General features: G+C 43.8%; 1 protein-coding gene across 3 annotated transcripts in view; it reads right to left on the bottom strand.

Annotated features, from left to right (window-relative positions):
• The window catches only part of LOC149142195 (threonyl and alanyl tRNA synthetase second additional domain-containing protein), a 264,846-nt gene that overhangs the window by 125,228 nt on the left and 117,783 nt on the right, over positions 1–21,835 (bottom strand). For 2 of the 3 annotated variants that reach the window (XR_016264627.1, XM_089448951.1), the window contains exon 4: positions 19,443–19,544. Coding sequence is in view for 2 of the 3 variants with exons in the window: in XM_089448951.1 (XP_089305077.1) it covers positions 19,443–19,544 (102 nt within the window). In the remaining variant the exon portion in view is untranslated. The remainder of the gene's footprint in view (positions 1–19,442; positions 19,545–21,835) is intronic. The other variant, XM_089448952.1, reaches the window with a different exon arrangement.

The raw sequence follows: 21,835 nt of genomic DNA, 5'->3' as shown, positions 1-21,835 counted from the left end.
TCTAGTTCGTCCCTCATCGTCCTCTGAAGCTCATGACGATGCTACCCTATCAACTGGCAGCAGTCAGAAGAAAGGGAAGATTCGATTCCCCTATAGACTGTGTGAAGGCAACCATCCCCTTCACCTTTGTTCGCTCATGGATAAAGCTTCCGCCGTTTTGGAAAGTCTTACAGCTTCTTCGCCTCCACTTCCAGTTGGTTATCAGAGGCTCTCTTCAGACCCTCTCTCGGTTGACAAAGAGACTAACTTAGATTCTTCTCTTGTCCACCGTTCTCTTCCCGAACCTCGCTGTGCTCCGCCTGTTCCTGACCAACCATCGGTCGGAAAGAGTGTTGACTCGGATTTACCACTCCATTTTGGAAGAGCGTCATGCTCATGTTCTTCTCGTCTCATCAGATTCTCCTAAGTCCGAAAACGACCCTCCTATCCCTGTTGATCAAGAGAGTCCTTCTTCGGTTCCTGTAGAGCAGGGGGGCAATCATACGATTCCCCCACCAAGTAGTTCGGTCGTTTCCTTCGACTAGAGTCATTTGACTACATTCCGCCTTCCATCCTACGTGCCTTTCTAGATTACAGTACATACCCATGATAAGGCAGTACCTGGCACTGTCTTGGATGAGGGTGCATTAGTTAGCCTCATGCCTTTCACTACTTGGCAAGCTTTGGGCTCCCCACAACTTGTGCCGGTCACGCAGAATCTGTTGGCATTTGATGGAGGAACCAGTCAACCTTTAGGGATCCTTCCGAAGTTCCTTGTTATTTTGGGAGGCAAAACCATCTCTATCGACGTGATGGTTGTCCAAGGTGGTTTAGATTTCAGTCGTCTCCTTGGCCGTGATTATATTTATGCCATGGGGGCCCTCGTCCCTTCACTTTTCCGTGTGGCTTGTTTTCCACACGACGGAAGAATGGTGACCATAGATCAATTATCATTCTTTAGTCCCCCGGTGCCTCCTGCGCAGCTGTCATCCCCTCTCGATTCTTACTCGCAAGCAGTGCCTTCCTTGCCACAGGTCAATTATGTGGCTACCCGTTCCGTCTCCACCTCTACTGATGATCATGCAGATGGTCTCGTACACCATGTACTGGGGGCATTGGAACCCGATCTGTCATTGAGGTCTAATGACATGTGTTTCTCCCGGAGTATGTTTCTTCCATCCCGCGAGGACCTCTTGGGAGCCATGTTCTCATATGGCCCATGAACAGATGACCGAGGATAGTTCCTTGTATTATGTCAAGCTCGTTAAAAAATGAAACAAGGAGTTTGAGGAGTGTTCTTGTTCTTGTGTCAACCTCATTAAAAAATGAATACAAGGGTCTTGAGAATAGTTCCTTGTCTTGTGTCAAGCTCGTTAAAAAATGAAACAAGGAGTACCGAGGAGAGTTCCTTGTCGTGTCAAGCTCGTTAAAAAATGAAACAAGGAGTCCCCAGGATAGTTTGTTCCTATGCCCACCTCGTTAACAAATGAATCAAGGGCGAGGATAGTTTGTTCCTGTGTCAACCTCGTTAAAAAATGAAACACGGAGTGACGAGCATAGTTCCCAATCTTGTCTCCAGCTCGTTAAAAAACGAAACAAGGGTTATGAGGATAGTTCTTTTACTGTGTCAACCTCATTAAAAAATGAAACAACTCCCTTTCCAAATCAAGTCTTTGCTTAAGATCTCGTAAAATCCAAGTCGAGTCTTTCCAGGGTCTCGAAAGTGAACCTTCATTCCATCCACCTCGTTGAATGCAATCAAGCTTGGGGGGGCATGTACCTCGATTTGTGTCATTATGCCTGGGGCATGCGAACTTATAACAAGCATAGTTTTTAGTTTCAAGCTTGTGTAAACATGAAACCGAATCCAAGCAGAGTTCTCCATGGTTCAAGCTTGTGTAAAAATGAACCCATACCTGATTTACATCTCGTGATTGTCGTTTATCTGCTAAATTCTGCTAGATGAGCCTTGGTTGTTTCGTTCCATCATCGCCATCTCTTTGGCCGATCATATGCTTTCACTTGGTTTTTTTCCTTTCCTGAGGAACCGCAGCGATGAGTGGTTTTATTAGCCAGCCTCTTGACCATTACATGTTTTGAGCAGGAACCAGTTGCTACCCTTTATACCACTCGTTCCTCTAGGACGAGTCACCTTTAAGCTCTTTTTCTGACTCGTAAAAAATGAAAAGATTGCCGAGTTTTTCCTTTTTGACTCGTTAAACGAAATTAAAAAGGTGGTCCACTTTGAGCTCTTTTCCGACCGTATAAACATGAAAAGATCGCCGGACCTTTGTCATTTTGGGTTCGATACTGGTTACGAAACAACGTGTCTTCGATTGCTTTTCTACTTTTTCAGGTCGAGGTCACTAATTACGAAAAGTACTCCTTGATCGTAATGGTCAAGCGGTTCTCTCGAGTATTATTTTATACTTTTTCGGGCTCGAGGGACACAAATGTACGAAAAAGGACCCCCCTGGAGTTTCCTTTTCCATGTCTTTTTCAAACTCTCTAAACATGAAAAAGACTTCGAGTTTTCCCTGTGTCGGACTCGTTAAACCCTGACAACATTGGACTCGTCACCATGACGAGACTCGAGCTTCTCCTCCCTAGAGCTCGTTAAACTATTACTATGTTGGATTCGACCGAAGGTCGAACTTATATTACAAGCATATGCTATCCCCTTCAAGCTTGTTTCCAAAAATAATTGGAGTACTCGCCAGCAATGGTGGGGGAAAAATTTGGAAGTCATCATTGGTTACCTGTGGTAGCCAGTCACTCTTGAACATCGACACTTTTGCTTCTTGTCGGGTTGGGATATCCATACATTGTCATTTGGCCTTCCGGGTTTTTGGGTTGCCATTTTGCCTCATTCCATCTGATCCATGTTGTCTCCATCATGCCTCTGATCCCTTGGTACCTGAACGCTGCCACATTCCGAAGTCGTGTCTCCAATATGTTCAGGAGTATAATCCTTCTACAGTTCACACCCTTACCTCCTCCTCTGATACTCTACTTCACCATCTACCACTTGTTCCTTATCTCGTGTCGTTGATGAGGGAAACGTTATGGCCCTCCTGCGACGGATCGTCTCCTGTCAATGCCAGCTCATTATCCAAGAGATTGATCTAGAAATCCCCTTTCATACCTTGGAGCTTGCATGCCTCAATGGCAAGTTCTTCGCGCCTGACGACAGACTTTTATCATTGGTCTTCGATTGGGTGATTCCATGAGTGTTCGACTTCAGCTCATTCTTCACACTTCGTGGATTGTACTGGACAGTACCTTGAGAACCATTAACATTATTAGTGGTTTCTCTCGCGCTTGTTAACGGTTTTCATCATTGACCGGTAGTCAAGCGACTTTCTATCATGCTCGACTTTAGGACATCTATTCGCATGCTAAAATTTGTACTATGATCAGTTGGGTTTCAAGACCCCGAACTAAGATTACATATGTTCGGGCTGCGTGGATTGGTTTGTGATTACATACATGACTCTTTGATGGATGGCTGCGACCATACCTGAGTCTTCACAGATGGCTGCGACCATGCCTTTCTCATTATCATGGTCTTTATCCACTGGGTGGCTGCGTCCATACCACAGACCAAATTTTATATGACTTTTGGATGGTTGCGCCCATACCTAGACTACATGTATTTCACTATCAGAAATATCAATTGTACTTGCGCCTGCAAGTTCTTCCAGGTGGTGTTCCAGTTCAGACAGTTTCGTAAAGCATTTCATCCCTCCCACTCTCTCGGGATTCATGCTTTAGGGGGCATCTGTTACACAGTAATTTGTCACTGTCCTCATTTCAATCCCTTTACTGTGTCATGTGTCAAATAAACATGTTCATATCTTCCCACCAATGCAAGAATATTAAGCAAATGCTCTCTAATGCTGAAAATTGACCCCTTTTTTGACTAAGTTCCTGCATCGTCGCTAGTAAACCCTTAAAATCCGCAACAGTTCTCTGTCATGCACTGTATTGTTGCGACATCATCGCTAGTCCCCAGTTAACCACCAACGACGATCCAGATTGGGCGAATTCGTTCCAACAGTCGGCCTTCTGGATGTCTCTAGACCTGGTTGTTGGGTTAGTTTGGGTCGCCTTTCCACCTCTGGGATGGTGGTTCCGTCTTTTGTGCTACCTTCCTTGAGAATAAGCTCCCTCTCCCTCATTTCATGGAGACTCCTTCTCCTGTAAAATCACTCACCATTGCTATCATCTGCTAGTTCTTTTGGTTGTACAGTGCTGCTGCTGTTTTTGAGTTTGGTAGATAGTTTTGGTGTGAGTGTGACAAGTGTGGGATTGCTATATAGTTTGCAAGAAGGTGTGGAGTGCCCTTAACCTTGTGTTAAAGCTTGTGAATGAGTGAGAGAGATATATTGTTGTCTGGGAGACCCATCTTTGAGAGTGAATGCTTGAAGAAACACACTGGCTGGACCCTCTAAGAAGGCTTGCGACGTCAAGACTTGGTTGTAAGCTTTGTTCTTGTTTATTATTAATACAATCAATGATGATTTCCTATATCTTGTATGTAATTTACTTGATAGCTCATGATTTCTTGACTTTGTGAGTAAATAGATCATTGTTGTTTCTCGGTTACGTGCTCTGTTGTTTCTTTGTGGTGTTTCAGGTTGATTGCTCGTTAAGAAGAAGGAAACGGAAGCTGGAGCAACGCAACGGAACTTCATCGACCGCCGGTTTGAGGTAGGCCTCCAACGATGACTATTTAAGGGAATTAATTGTTGTTTTGTCCTTGTTGTGACTAAACCCACTCTAAGGCTAGAGGGGTTGCCTCTGTCCGCAGACGTAACACTTTCCTGCATCACAATGCTTCTGCACTGTTGCTGCAACTACTGCAATAATGAGTCTGATCTCCCCAGATCCAGAAGTACTAGCTTCCATAGGGATGCTCCCTTTGAAACTAGACTCCCTCTGAGTCTCGATCTCCCTATGGGAAATCTCTCTACTCTCTCTTGGCAACTCATACAGTTCTCCTGCACTGGAAACTAGACCGCGAGGCTCTGCACTGGGAATCTCTTGGCCGGAACTGCACCTGCATACTGCAACTGGGTAATTCACACTGCCTGTGTCACTACAACTAGTTATGCAATTGTCTTCCGGAAATTGACTGCAACTAGATATGCAAATGCCATTTGAATGACTAGTTGCGTCTGCTGACACAATGATCCTCCTACTACTGATTTTGTTGGGCTCCCGTAGCAAGGATACTGATCCATGTGAGAAATCTGCAGCAACTGGATCTAATTTGCTACTCTTCCATGGATCCTGCCCATCCGTGGCCATCTCTGCAAAAATGTCGAATTGCTCCCTCTCTCCTCTGCGCAGCACTGGGCTGGCATACGCACTCTCTACTGGAATTAGTAGATTTGCTCCTCTCTGTTGCTGCTCAGTAATAGAGAAATCAATTTCCCTGGCTAGGAATTCTCTGAGGAAGAAATTCCCTCAACAGTGTCTCCCTTCTTCTTTATGACGATTTTCTGACCCAGCAACTACTGTAGAAAACTGTCACACCAGAAAATTGCCTCTTAGCTGAAGCTTTTGCTACGCTGCTCCCTCTACCACTGACAAATTTCGATCTGGAAATCCTACCTCTCTGTCGACTCACTCAGAGAGAGATTTATCGCAAAAATCCTGCCCTCCTGACCTAAGTGCGCAAACTCTCTGGGGATTCGAATTGCTGCATCTATAGGAATTTCAAATTCTCTTCCTCTTTCAGTGTTGGGCTCTTCCGGCACTGCTCTCTTGTTTCACCTGCAGCTCTAATACCATGTGAAAATTTACTTGCCCAAATTTCTACTACAGCGACTGATTGTGCTTCTTCTATACGTTAATTACTGAACAAAGTTATTTATTATTTCCTATAGTAAACACCGAAAATAATACACTGCAACCTTCACCATTTAAATAAAACACGCAAACAAATGTCCCTAGAAAACCCAATGCAAGAAAACCGGTGCAACAGCTGAGAGTTTGTATTATTATGCAGTAATAATTTCTGAATACAATCTTTGGATGCCCTCCTAGCTATCCAGTACATTGAATATTACTAACAAAGAGATAAGGGAGATTACCTCACACTATCATAGGAAATCCTGGCTGATCCAACCACTGAATGGCCAGCACCTGGCTACCTCTGCGCAGTCTCTACGCAATCACTGCGTAGGCCCTACGTCACAGCCACAGGGGTCTATGTCACTCCTCCCGACTGATCGATTTTCCTCTGAAACTTCGACTTCTGCCCTCTCGGTCTCACACCCTAGCTTCTGGCTCTAGAAATCGATTCTCCAGCAAATTTATGGATCCCCTCTAGGCTTCTGAGATGCCTTTGCGTGGCCCTATGTCAGCCTCTCTAGCTCTACGCTACCTCTGTTGGATCTCTCTCTACCTTCTCTGCTGAGTATTCCTAGATCAAGACAAATCTCCAACCGGAACTATCCCAACACCTCACTGCAAAAGATCACTTCGAATTTCTCTCCAACAGCTGCTCTGCTTCAGAAATCCGATCTTCTGATCTCAGCTCGATGTGTTCTCCAAATGCCCCTCAAACCTCTTCTTATATCTTTCTGTTGGACAACCAGCGACCCAGATTAACTTCTAATCAATGGCTTAGATCATTTTGGCTTGATCCTCGTCTTCTTCTAGAAGTTTCACCGATACTTAGATTAATACCCTTTAATTATTTTAATTTCCGAAGTTTAGACTTAGGGTCCCATTAAAATAATAAATTATTTTAATAAAACTGTCTCCGGGTGGAATTTCCCAAAATGATTTGTGGGTATTGGAGAATGCATGTGTCTAAGCCTTCCTGCAAATTTTGAAACTTAGAGCACATCCAATGCTACCAGAAATCAACAAGGATGTCATGTCCCTTCTCACATACATTAGTCACAAGGTGCAGTGACACAATTTTGGCACATTTTTTACTTAGGAAGAGGACCCCACACTTCAACTTAGGAACTTTGGGGCAAATTCGATATGCTTGGAAGGAAATCGAATGGGTGGATGGAAGGGCCCACATGAGGCTAAGGAGGCCCAAGCGAATATAAGGAGGGATTAGCTCTCATTTTGGATCATCTTCTACATTTGCAAACAAACACTCATTTTGTACGCTTTTTTGTTTAGCAAGTCTACCGGGTGTTTAACCACAAATCTCTCACGCGGGAGATTCAACCTCTACTTTAGGTGACCATCTGTGCCCGCCCTAGGGAGGTTGTTCTACAAAAGTTAGAGGGAGTCTGGAGCAGCACCACACTTCAGTCATCAGCGAAGAGAGGGAAGTGCGTATTTCTGGGCAGCCAAAAAACACGCAGAGGGAGTTGAAGACCATCAGGGGACTCATTGTTTGTTGGGAGATCCAGGAACTAAGGAAGCAACGTAGTGTAGGCATTTTCGCTGGAGTTTGCAGCTAGTTGAACCAGCACACCAGCCATTCGCATTTCTGAGCAGAGGGACAGCGTAGAGGCCATCTAGCAGAAATTTGTGGTGACTTGGGGAGCAACTGATCTTGGCCAAAAGCCATCCGAGTAGTTAGGAGTTGGATAGTAGAGGTAAATCCAACATTTTGGAGGAGTTTGCAGAGATATTTGCAAGCAATTTCCAGAAAGTCGAATTTGGCATCCATAGCTGGAGAGAGGCTCCAATGGGGTCGAAAAGCAGAAGTCAAAACGAGCCAAATCCCCTTCTGGGTTTTTATGGGTTTTGTTCAAAAGTCCAAGGTTAAAAGCACAAAAATTTCTGCGCAGTTTTAATGCACTTTCCAGCCAGTCGAAGTTCAGTAGTGCAACAGTTTTTGGGGTAGCGCAGTGTAGATTGGTGCAGCAGCTGGGCAGCCTTCAGCTCAGCCATTTTCCCACCTGGGGTTGGTCTTGCTTGTCAATTGGGACAAGCCCAGGTGCACCATTCCAATATATATTGTATTTAGCTTGCAGAATTCTAATAATATGGCTCAACAGTTCCTAATTTGCAGCGTTTCCATGGGTGTTTAATGTGTATTTCGTTTTTATATTCTGTTGCACAGCTTTATTTGTTTTGTATCACTTGTACTCCTATTTAGCAACATTATAGTGGTATGAGAGCCTAGTTCTCGACTTAGCTGTGGGGATTGTCTCCTATGAGAGAAGGGAACCAGCAGAACATCACCTACCGTACACAGAGGTACAGGGGCAGAGAAAGGGAGTTGGAGATTACTCCAGACACGGAGGACAAGGGGAAGCAGTTGCAAAAGAGGAGGAAATGACAGAGCCCAAGAGCAAGGAGGAGATGGCTTTCGACAACCTCCTAAGGGCCTTGACTGACTTGGCCAAGGGGCAGAAACTCATGCTGGAGGAGATCTAGTCACAGAACAAAGAGAGGACCATGCCTAGAGGGTTTCTATGTGGGGAAACTTCTGGGGTCTCTCAGCCATTCGATCACCCCTCACCAGCAGCGTAGCGCCCTTCAGTCAGTGTGTTGACTCGAGCTACACTACCCTTGTTCATGCCAGTGGCACAAATCGAGCCTACAAGGGAGGAAGACCCTCCTCAGATGGGGGATTACTTCAAAAAGTGGCAGTCTATGGATGAAGACTTCAAAGAAGCCCTCTCCTTCAGAGATTACTGCAGGCTCAAGCAAAGTGAGAAGAATAAGGGGTACGGCCGAGAAGGGACCCAGAACTATGACTTGCAGAGAACCAAAGGGAGGATGTATTTCCCTACTTTCCATGGCACTACCAAGAGCACGGCCAGGGCTTGGGTTGAAACGATGGACACATACTTTCAACTCAACCGAATGACAAAGCAAGAAGCCATTAAGATGGCCACACTGCACATGGAGTGGGAAGCCCACGATTGGTGGTTTCATGACTTGACCACCCTAGGGCATGCCCAAATAGTTTCTTATGAGGACTAGACCCGGAGGGTGGTGGAGCGATTTGATCAGAGGGATTCAAAGGCTTATATCAGAGAGCTGACCCAACTGCGCCAAACAGGCAACCCAGAGCAGTACTTTTCAGATTTTTTGCAAGTGTCAGTGATGGTCCTAGATCTATCCAAGGCAAAGAGGGTTTATACCTTCATTGAGGGCTTCCTTGAGCCCCTGCATCAACTGGAGAAGTCATGCAGACCCTCCACGTTGCAGGAAGCAATCTTGTGTGCCAGAGATCTACAGGGGGTCATCCCCAAAACTAGAGCATCATTTCCTGCATGGACCCCTTTCCCATAGCAGGGGCATGAGACTAGACCCCCACCACAGAGGACCACACAGGGGAGGGGCAATTAGATGAGGAGACACAGAAGGACCTCCGAAGGAGGAAGCTATGCTTCACATGCAGAGAGCCCTGAGCACCTAGCCATCGATGCACTGCACGTACAGCAGACTACATTGAGGTCTTTCCTGACAGTGACCAAGAGGATGAAGTGGAGCAGGATTGCGGTGGGACAGATGGAGAGAGTCCAGCAGACAGAGGACCACGACCACCACCTCCACAGGGAGGGGTATCTCTTGCCCCAGCGGGTGGAGTTCTTGCTTCTTTATGCGGGATTCCTAAATTTTTTACACTGAGGACCAAAGGCACTATACAGGGACAGAGGGTGTCAGTGCTGGTGGACAATGGAGCTACCCACAATTTCATAGATGCCTAGTTGGTCCAGAGGAGGGGCCTCACCAAAGCAGCATTTGAGGGCTTCTCAGTCTTAGTGCCATGTGATTATACCATCCAATGCACTAGATATGTGCCCTCCTTGACAGTAGTTATGGGGAACTACTCGATGACGGACCACTTCTTTGTGGTCGATGTGCCAAACACCAACGTGGTGATGTGTGTCTAGTGGTTGTATTCCTTTGGACAAGTTATGACGGATTGGAGGAAACTAGAGATGGAGTTCATTGGGCCAGATGGCAAACTGGTAGTCTTGAGAGGCATACCCACCTCAGACAGTTACGGCCCAAAGGATGAAGGCAAACTTACAACATGGGGACATTGCATGGGCAGCTGAGCTGAGGATCTCAAAGGTTGGGCGACAGGCGCAGTCACCACCAGCAGACATACAGGCTTTGCTGGACAGGTATGCAGTAGTGTTTGGGAACATTCCACCAGAGCAACCACCAAATAGAGGTTTTGATTACACCATTGAGTTGAAGCTGGGTGTATAGGCAGTGATCACTACTCCTTAGAGGAATCCCAAAGCCTATAAGGAAGAGATACAGAAGGCCATCGAGGAGTTGCTTGCATTGGGCCATATCAGGCCAAGTTCCAGTCCTTTCGCTTCTTCAGTGGTGTTGGTGAACAAGAACGATGGAACCCTTCGGATGTGCATTGAGTACTATGCCCTCAACCGGAAGACTCTAAAGAACCAGTACCTTATTCCCTGCATTCACAAGCTGATGGATGAGCTTAGAGGAGCCAAGTACTTCTCTAAGATTGATTTGCGTTCAGTGTACCACTAGATCAGGGTGAGAGATCAGGATATCCCTAAGACAGCTTTTCGGTGCCACGATGGGCACTTTGCGTTTCTAGAAATGCCATTTGGGCTGACCAACGCTCCAACCACATTCCAATCATGCATGAACCATGTCTTTCGGGGACAATTGAGGAGGCTCGTGCAAGTGTTCTTCGATGACATTCTGATCTATAGTTGTACATGGGAGGAGCACCTCCAACACTTAGAGGAGGTATTGTGCTTTCTGGAGGAGCAGCACTTTTATGCCAAGCTCTCCAAGTGAGAGTTTGGGTTGACAGAGATGCTCTACCTAGCGCATATCATTGGAGCAGATGGGGTGAAAGTCCACGAGGAGAAGATTCGGGCCATCTAGGATTGGCTAGTACTCTGAGATGTGACTACGCTCAGGGGCTTCTTGGGCATTTGCACCTACTACAGGAAGTTTGTCAAAGGGTTCTTGTAACTAGCAACACCTTTGACCGACTTGAACAAGAAGGGGACCTTCGCATGGACTGATGGAGCACAGTTCGCATTTGATCGCCTCAAGAAGGTGATAAGCAGTTGCCATGTTTTGGCACTTTCGGACGTTTCCCAGCCATTCACGGTGGAGTGTGATGCATCCGGGGAAGGAGTTGGAGCAGTATTGTCACAGGAGGGGCATCCCATAGCTTTCGAGAGTTGAAAGCTCCTATCGCATGAGTTGTCATATTCCATATATGACAAGGAGATGTTGGCCATTATGCATGCATTGGCCAAGTTCTGCCAGTACTTGGTCAGCAACCAATTCCGAGTGAACACTGATCACAATAGTGTTCGACATTTCATGGGACAGCAGGGCCTCAATGACAGGCAATAGAGATGGGTCAGCGAGGTGCAGGCCTATGATTTCATCATAGAGTATGTGCGAGGGAAGCACAATGTGGTGGTTGATGCTCTATCTTGAAGACCAGCTGAGTTATCTCTCATGAGCATCTCCCATGATTAGAAGGCTCAATGGTTGGTGGAGTACTCCAAGGATAGGAGGGCATGCGAGGTATTGGAGGGGACACATGCAAATGAGCGTTACCGTGTGATGGATGAGGTTATCTATTACAAGGGGAGCATTTACTTAGTGCCCAACTCGCAGTTGAGGGAGAGGGTACTCTAGGCAGTGCATGATTCACCACTGTCCAGGCACCAGGGATTCCAGAATATTTATATGGTTGTTCGGGAGATATTCAAGTGGAAGGGCCTCAAGGAGGATGTGCTGCAACACATATGGGAGTCCGAGGCCTATTAGCGAAACAAGGGGCATCTCACCCACCCTGCAGGATTGCTATAGCAACTTCCCATCCCGGAGGGAAAATGGGAAAGCATTTCGATGGATTTCATCACTAGGCTCCCCAAAGTACAGGAGAAGGATTACATATACATAGTGGTCGACAGGTTGACCAAATTTTCCCACTTCTTCACCATCCCCACTAGGTACACAGCTGCACAGGTTGTCAAGTTCTTCTTCCAGGAGGTTTTCAGACTGCATGGGCTCCCCAAGAACATAGTGAGCGGCAGAGATAGCAGATTCATGGGTGGCTTTTAGCAGGAACTCTTCAGGTTGGTTGGGACGGAGCTCACTCCTAGCACCAGTTATCACCCTCAGACAGATGGCCAGACGGAGAGAGTTAATCGATGGTTGGAGGGGTACCTGAGGAACTATGTGACAGGCCAGCAGAGAACGTGGACTCGGTGGTTTCATCTGGGAGAGTATTACTACAACACCACGCACCACATGTCCATCGGTATGACTCCTTTTCGTGCCCTTTATGGATATGATGCACTAACTTTTGCCGATATTGTTTTTGGCGACGGTCGGGCCCCAAAGGCCAAAGACTGGGTCCAAGAGAGCCAAGATATCCTCAAGGACCTCAAGGTAATTTAGTGACAACCCAAATCAGCAAAAACTTTACACAAACAGACACAAGACAGAGAGACACTTTGAGGAGGGGGACTTGGTATACCTCCGGTTGCAGCCTTACATGCAGTCTACGCTGAAACAAAAGGGGGCCGAGAAGCTACAGCCACGCTTCTATGGGCCCTACCGGGTGACTAGACGAGTTGGGGAGGCGGCTTATGAGATGGAGCTGCCTCAAGGGAGTAAGATCCACAATGTTTTTCATGTCTCATGCCTTAAGAAGGTGTTGGGACAATAGGTGACGGAAACAGCTGATCTACCCCAACTAGATGATGAGGGCCACTTAGTGATGGGACGAGAGGCCATTTTGGAGTGCAGGAAAGGGAAACTAAGGAGCAGGTCCATCAAGGAGTTCTTGGTGCGCTGAAAGAACTTGTTGGATGATGATGCCACCTGGAAAGGTGAGCACATATTGGAGCACCCAACTTTGAGGCTGCTTGAGGGCAAGCAACATTTGGGAGGGGAGAACTGTCATGTCCCTTCTCACATACATTAGTCACAGGGTGAAGCTACACAATTTTAGCACATTTTTGACTTAGGAAGAGGACCCCAGACTTCGACTTAGGAACTTTGGGGCAAATTCAACTTTATTTAGAAACTAGTGGGATGTGGGGGCCACCCACATGGGGGTATTCGAACTTGGCCATTCGATATGCCTGGAGGGAAATCGAATGGGTGGATGGAGGGGCCCACATGAGGCTAAGGAGGCCCAAGGGAATATAAGGAGGGATCAGTTCTCATTTTGGATCATCTTCTACATTTGCAAACAAACACTCGTACGCTTTGTTGTTTAGCAATTCTAACGGTTGTTTAGCCACGAATCTCTCACGCAAGAGATTCAACCTCTACTTCGGGGGACCATCCCTACCTGCCCTAGGGAGGCTGTTCTACAGGAGTTACAGGGAGTCAGGGGCAACAACACACTTCAGTCATCAGAACAGAGAGGGAAGTGCATATTTCTGGGTAGCCAAAAGACACGCAGAGTGAGTTGAAGACCAACAGGGGATTCATTACTTGTTGGGAGATCCGAGAACTAAGTAAGCAGCATAGTGTAGGCATTTTCGCTGGAGTTTGCAACTAGTTGAACCAGCACACCAGCCATTCGCATTTCTGAGCAGAGGGACAGCGCAGATGCCATCTAGTAGAAATTCGTGGTGACTTGGGGAGCAGCTGATCCTGGCCAAGAGCCATCCAGGTAGTTAGGAGTTGGATAGCAAAGGTAAATCCAGCATTTTGGAGGAGTTTGCAGAGGGATTTACAGGCAGTTTCCAGCAAGTCGAATTTGGCAGCCATAGCTAGGGAGAGGCTCCAAGGGGGTCGAAAAACAGAATTCAAAACCAACCAAATTCCCTTTTGGGTTTTTTCTCGGTTTTGTTCAAGGAGTTTGGGGTGAAAAGCACACAAATTTATGGGCGGTTTTAGTGCACTTTCGAGCCAGTCGAAGTTCAGTAGTGTAGCAATTTTCTGGGGCAATGCAGTGCAGATTGGTGTAGTAGTTGTGCAGCCTTCAACTCAACCATTTTCCCACCTGGGGTTGGTCTTGCTTGTCCATTGGGACAAGCCCAGTTGCACGATTCCAATATATATTGTATTTAGCTTGCAAAATTCTAATAATATGGCTCAGCAGTTCCTTATTTGCAACATTTCCATGGGTATTTAATGTGTATTTTGTTTTTATATTCTATTGCATAGTTTTATTTGCTTTATATACTTGTATTCCTATTTAGGATAGAAACATTACAAAGGAAGCCCAAGATGACTTCATCAACCCATTGGTCACTGGGGTATCCTAAATTCTAATAGACATGACACCAAGGAAATGACCTGCCTAGACAATTCAGGGAACATAGTAAAAGAATAGGGAGGATTGGTTCTGGGTAATTCAGAATTCTCAAGCAAGAAAGATTCAAAGATATGAGCTTTATCTGAAAATGATAATTTCTAGTAAATTTCCATTAATGCATCAGTAGAAAATGGACGCAAAGGTTCTTGAGGATTAAGTTGGAGGGCTTGGCAAATTGATTCAGAAGTCACATAGAAAAAGGTTTCATTGTTCTGAGCTATTACAGCTCTCTGGCTAGGTAGATATCAAGCTCCACACCAAGCGATAAACTCTGGGAAATGATAGGTTTGTGGGAAATAGAACTGAGTTAATAGGGACTCCCAAAAATAGAACTCATCACTGGCATCTTGGTATTTTTGAAAAGCCCAATTGTGAAGTTCATATAGATCAAATTCACAATTAGTTTCTGCAATCTTAAAATGAGTATCTACTAATGGAATTCATCCAGCCTTATTACAGGGGGTAAAAGGGGATTATCTCCAACTACTTTTGCCTTTCCTTTATGTGAAGACATTGGGGAAAACAAAAGACTGAGACAATTTACAAGGATTTACCCGGATATGGCAATTGCAAACTAGACAATAATAGTCGAAGGTCGTTGTTTGTTGGAATTTCTCTGACAAGAGCATTCTTCGAATTGCAATGACAACAAAATGCAAAGGGTCGATTTGAATAGGTGGCGAAGTTTTATTAGGGAATGGAATAACAGTTTGAAAGATTAACCATTATTGGCGCGTATGATTTTAATGCACTAAGAGGTTGGCGGGAGTAAATGTGGCACCAACGGTCATCTGCCAGTTTGGCGAGAGTATTTAGTGGTAGTTAAACTTGGCTGAATAATGGTGGGTGGACAAAACAGGAGGAGGAATAGCGGGAGAATGGAAGCGGAGAAGTGGTAACCGGAGAATGGTTTGCAAGGTGGTATATGGGTGGTATGTGGTTTTATTGAAGGGGATACCGCAATGCATGCGGGTTTGCCACGTATCCAATGGCAGGATCGGGCAAACCAATTTGCGGACCTCCCCCCTCCCCCCCGTTAAATGGCGAAGATGCGGGGGGGCGCAACGGATCGGGGATCGTTGATCCGAGCGGGCCCAATATCGTCCATCGCTATCCAATCGAACTTTATTTCTATCCGACTAAACATCATATCAACTTATTTACAATTTAAAAATCCCTCCGAAAATTATAAAGGATTAAAATAATGCGGCATTTTAACTAGTGTGCTAACTTAGGGATATTTTTTTTATTTTTCATATATATATATTTTAAATCCCTTTTTCTTGATCTCTTTTGATTTTTTATTTTATTTCTTTGCTATTTTTTATTTCTTTCTTTCTTTCTTTCTTTCTTTTTATTTTTATTTTTATTCTCTTTTCTATTTTTTTTCTTTTTTCCTTTTTTTGCTCATAAAGGGAAAAGTAGAAAACAAACTAGGGTAAAAATAAGTTACAACACCTTTACCGAAAGGAAAGTTCTTGGTTTTTAAAGAGTAGCTTGGACTTATGGACGTGACCCTTCCGAGAAGCAGTGACAGTTGATGAGAACACTGAGCTATCTCCGCCCCCCCCCCCCCCCCGTCAGAGCTCACAAGATTAGGGAATGATGTCGGAAAGCTCCTAAGGATGAGGGACCTCTTATGTAGTGTGTACCACAAGAGTAGGCCTCAGTGTGCATTTGACCCACAGTCTAGGACGTGGGAAGAGCCACCTATCTGGCCAATAAGTGTAGTGAGACTTGTCTGTGTGACTTGTCTAGGATGCAAGTGTTCCAACACTTCACATTTATTCAAACTTGGATGTGTAAGATCCTTGTCATGTGTTGACAAGTGGATCCCAAGCAGGGACGAGCCTTGGATGTGCGAGATCCTTGTGATGTGTTAGCAAGTGGATCTCCCCAAGCAGAGATGAGCCTTGGATGTGTGAGATCCTTGTCATGTGTTGACAAGTGGATCCCCCCAACCAGAGATGAGCCTTGTATGTGCAAGATCCTTGTCATGTGTTGACAAGCGGATCCCCCCAAGCAGAGATGAGACTTGGTTGTGCGTGATCCTTGTCATATGTTGGCAAGTGGCAATCCCCCAAGTGAATATAGGGTGATGGATGAATCTCCCCTATCATGATTCTTCTTCATTAGAGTGGGACATCATTGTTCCAGACGATACAGAGTAGAGATGAACAAAGATGAGTGGAGAAAGCAGAGATCTTTATTGCAAAAAGAAATTCCTCCCTAGTTGAGAGGAAGTGTTGAAAATTGGCGGCTCTGGGATGAATTTCTAAAAATAGAAAGTTTAAAAATAGAATTTCTAAATATAGAAGTCTAAAAATGGAAAGACTCGAGCATGAATTTCCAAAAATAGTAAATCACCTTGCATCAATTGGTAATCAAGTAATCCATTTTGATCATCAATCAATCCTAATAGTTCAATTTCTACTTAATCATTAATATTAATATTATTATCCTTCTTATGATACTATTATATTATTATCAAGGTTACTTGGAAGCGGAAGCGGGGAGCGAAAGCAAAAGCGGGAGAGGGGAGCGACATTTTCAAAAGCTCCTGGTTTGGGAGCGAATCGGGAGCGAATTTTTATATAATATATATTTTCATATATTTTTATGCACATATGTCAACCTATGCCATCACCAGGCTCTCCAATGGTGGTGACTCCTGAGTCACACTAGGCTGATCTAAGTCCTTACCACCACTGGTGTTATCTACCTCATGCACTATCTCCTCCTCAAGCTTACTGTTAGGAAACACCTCCATGTAGTGGGCCTTGCCCTTAGCGTACCTGTGCCCTGGGGTCCACGGCTCCTGACATGTGAGGAAAAAGTTCCTCCTCTGAAGGTCCCTCCTGTTCTCCTCATCTAACTGTCCCCAACCTGTCCACTCCTTTTGAGAAGGTCTAGTGTCCTTTCGGTCAAATCTCTCTATGAGTCTCTACGTGAACTCTCAATATGATATGATGCCTCCATGACCCAAAGTGATCAGCCCTCGATACCACCACTCCTGTGCATCTCCATCCAAATGTCAGGTGACATACTTAATAGCATGCACCTCTCTCATAGGGTTTCACTGGAGGTATACGTCCAGTTTCTACACCCATTCTCTGGCAAAGCTCCTAGCTAAACCATCAAAGTTGGTGAGGGTTGCTTTTCCCATCATCTTGTGTATGCTTTGATTCGGCTAACCTCCCCTATATGTTGTGGATGGCTTCACCCCCGTGGTCTCTACCATCAAAACAAGGATGGCTTTGGTTTATCCTCTTGTTGCTACTCAATTGGGCCATCATTTCCATTAGCTTCTCGTTATTTATGAGGATCTCGTCCATGAAAACCCTGTGTGCTCCTTCTTCCTTGTGTCACTGGAATGTCCATAGTCCTACCAATCACTATGCATGCATGCCCAATTCTTCCATGATCTTGTTGCCTTCCCCATAGCTGGCCAAGATCATGCTCTGATACCATTGTAATATTTCTAATTGGAAATAACAGCAAATATTAAAGCAATTTACAAGGAATAACAAAAAAAATGAAAGACGCACCCACAAATTTAAAACACAATCGATGCCAGGCAAATATTTTGAGCCATTTTATTAGTAAACCAAAATTGGGTACATAGAATACGCTGAAATGATAGACCCTGGGCTTTCCAAGCAAGCTGAACAAAACCTAGACGATATATATCGGACCCAGATGGGGAAATGTCCTAGAACAAGAAATGTGCACTGCCAAGAAATATACTGTTGTTGTCTAACTGATGGAACAAACATTTCTGCCTGAAATATTGCCCAGAAATTTCTGCAAAATTAACCCCAGACTCCTCTCATCAAACCCACAAAAACCCAGAAATAGTTTGGGCTGGTTCCGGGTAGTGAAATTCGACCCCCACAAGTGCAAGCGGCCCAGACTGGCTGCTAATGCGTACCATTGGAAGGAGAACCACTATTGTGGCTGCTCCTCGATTTCTCCTGAAGTTTCCCTCAAAATTCCACTGTTAGATTCCCTTCCAGAGCCCAAAAATCCTTCAGCTCCAAGCCCCTCACTCCTCCAACTCCTATGCATGCATAGTCACCTCCACGCACTGCCAGAACTAGTGAATTCGGCCCATAGAAATGCCACAACTCCGGCCCTGCAAATAGTCACCAAAACTCCAACTGTAAGATGAGGAATTCTCCTGCAATTTCTTGACTCTGCTAAATCCCTGTAGCTGGGCCAATTTCTGTTGCTCAAATTGTCTTCACGCCCTGGTAATTCACACCACAAGAAATTCCGTTACAATATGGCTCTATGGAAGCCCGAAAATGGACTCCCAAATTCCCAACTAGGGAGATACTCCGAAGAAGGGGTGGAATTTCACTTGAAATTCTTGTGCTCAACAGCACTCCAAACCCTTGAGCTGAACAACTCCAAGAGATGTTAATTTCTGAAATGTAATGGACAAAAGGTACGGAGAAATGCCTCCTTGCTGCCTTATATAGCCATGGACCTTTTGCCTCCCCTTGGTGACCCCCACAATCCACTAACTTGTCCCCTTTCCTTGAGGTTCGATTTGCCTCCTTTGGTGGCCCCCACCTTGCCTCCCAAAGAGACACTTCTCTCTCCATTGGTGCACATAGCCTCCTTGTGGCCTCCTCAGACAGTAAATCAAAATTGGGGGCATTACAAGTGATTTGAATTTGTAGTAAGCCAGTGGACTAAAAGCTTGATTTGCAGCAATGGTTTTGGACCTTAGAGGCCATTTAGAAGTTAGAACCTCATTGATTATGTATTTTCTTGATGTTATGTATTGCACTCTGTGCCATTTTGATATATGCACCCTTACATGGTATATAGATGAGCCAACTTTGCATATTTTGTCTCTAATGGTTTGGAATCATGGTTTGAAATCTTAAAAATATTTTTTTCCATTAAAAAATAATTATTTTATGTGTTTTTTCAATTCCGGTTCATAGAATCCAGTTCCAGTTTGAACCTCAGTATAGGTGGCCAGTTAAAAACCAGGTTCCGGTTTTTAAAACTACGCAACAGGCAATGTATAAACTTTAAAGCAAATGTACAGTTCATGTGCACTTATTATCATTTATAGATGTGTAAACAAAGGAAATAAGCTAATATGATCATATGGAAGGTGATGCAGGAGAAAGTTGAGGAATAATGGTGTTTGGCATAATCATCTAATTTATATCACACAGATAAGCAGTTATAAAACTTGTCAACATACCCATCAGGAAAATGGTGACCTTTTCCAGCTTCAAAAGATGCCAGACCTATGTTGCGCATGCAAATATCTAATAGATGCCCTGCTGAATGTAGCCTGCACAAACTGACCGAGTTAGATAAATATAAGTTTTTAAATGTATACATTAATATGTTTGTGAGGCATTTGCTTGAAAATTTTATTGCATAGAAAAGTTTCAAGCGTATTAAAACAAAGAAACGAAAAAAGAAAAACAAGAGAAAACATGTGCTTATCATAATACAGTAAACATGTAATTCCATGCTTTGGTCTAGATTTTCACTAGATAAATGCTTCTATTAATATAGAAGATATTCTAAAATATGGCGATGAAAATCTCTAAGAACGTCAATAAGTATTCAATCATTATTAAGCTATCCAAGACAGAAACTGTATAACGAATAAGTTGATAGCTAGTCATGCATAACAGTGTTATAAAACATGCTATTGCTCAATAATCAGATAACAACCGATATCAAGAGATAAAGTATTTCACATTTAGAAAGTAAGAGCCTATAAGTTACAGTGTGAGAAGAAATATTTTATCTCACTTTTACACAACAGTAACCAATAAACAAAGTGTATCAAAGAGAGATTTTAAGTGTGTCATGTGATCAGAAAACTTATTTATCCAGCAACGCTAATTCAAGGAATAGAAGAACATCAAGCAGACTAAGTGCTTTCTAGAAGACACAGAAATGAATTGCAGTGACTTGTAGATAGAGAAGCAAAACTTCATGCAGCACCCACGAAGAAATTACCTGTGTGATGCATTCTCATAATAATATGCACAATATGTTTGTAACTTTGTTGAGGATAACATCAAACTGTAGGAACTTATAAAACTTTGGAAGTGGCAATAATATGATTTGAACCAACATATATTGTTACTATATCAAATCCTAAGTTGCATGAAACGCCGAAACGTTTCGGAGTTTCCGAAACAGGTAGGTTTAGAAACGTCACCTCCCAAAATTGGAAACGTCGGTCGAAACGTTAGTCGAAACATCATATGTGTATATATAGAAAATATATATAAATAAATAAGTGAATAACACAATTATCTTTCAAGAAAAAAGGGAATAAGACCCATAGATGACAACTTAAAAGGAAAAACAAGTCTATATTAACTCTAATAGATGATTACATGATGGTCGAGTTTCGGCCAAGTTTCAGAGTTTCGGGTACGGATATGGCCCGAAACGCCGGGTTCTTTGAAGTTTCGTGCAACATAGATCAAATCCTATTTGTCCTTTTAGGTTACTACAAATAGGATAGATCTTGTTATCAATCATCTTACAGATACTCTGGAGAATATACGATTAAATGTAATTTTATTTCAAGCAAGTCTTCGTCATATTTCAGGTCCCTAGAAACAGGATAGATATAGCACCGGTCACCTTATAGATTTTTCAGCTCTCTCCACTAAATTAACACAATATTTGGTTACAAGCACCTTGAAGTGGCTAAAGGTGTTTTATATCACTTCAAGGGCCAAGGTTAGTAAGTGCAATGAATAAATATATAGGAAATAACATAAAATAATGTAAATGATAATAATCATAAATAATGATTAGTTAATTAGTAATTAGGTTGAAGAGTCATGTCTAAATGAGACATGACTCTCCATGAAGAGACATCTGCTTGGTATATAAGCAAGCCTCTCATTCTCATTGTATCATCATTCTTATTCATACATTTAATATATAATATGCGTATTCTCATGGATATCTTTATATTCCAAATCTTTTGGAGTAATTAATCTTCAGAAAGAACTTTGTTCGCTTCATTTGGTATCAGAGCCACGTTTGGCTAATCACCAGGCTTTTGGCCATCAACCTGTCGTCTACTGCGTTGCCGTCGTGATTCAAGTGTTTCACTTGGAGTTTCTTTGTCTCGCCATCAGGCTTTTGGCCACACATTATTAAAAAACAAAAAGAGTCAATATATATTAAAAAATAAATAAATAAAAAATAAATACATATATATATATATTCATAATTAAAAAAAAAAACTACATAAAAAAAAATAAAAAAGATTATTATTAAAAAAAAAAGAAGACAGGCGTACTTTGTTGATCCCCAACGTCCGATAACTGGTCAGACCACTTTCGCTGCAAAAAACAATCCTAAACAACTTCTCGACCACATTGGAGCCGCTGACCATCCAGATGGCTCGCCATGATAGCGACAAGCAAACTGTGGACCTGTTGAAAACCACCGTGGACCACCGCAGTTGTCGACTACCTCTAGATCACGCCCTGCAACCTTTTTCAACCTTCCGCAGAGCACACCATTCCGTTGGATCCACGTCCACCACGACCGTCCATCGTCATCAACCTCGAGTTGTCATTCTACTTGCCGCGGCTCTCTGCAAAT

The sequence above is a fragment of the Pinus tabuliformis genome, chromosome X (assembly GCF_031772625.1).
Source record: "Pinus tabuliformis cultivar Carrire ecotype Pingquan chromosome X, CPIR1, whole genome shotgun sequence".
In the NCBI taxonomy this organism is placed as follows: Eukaryota; Viridiplantae; Streptophyta; class Pinopsida; order Pinales; family Pinaceae; genus Pinus; species Pinus tabuliformis.
This window is presented reverse-complemented; position numbering and strand designations above follow the sequence as displayed.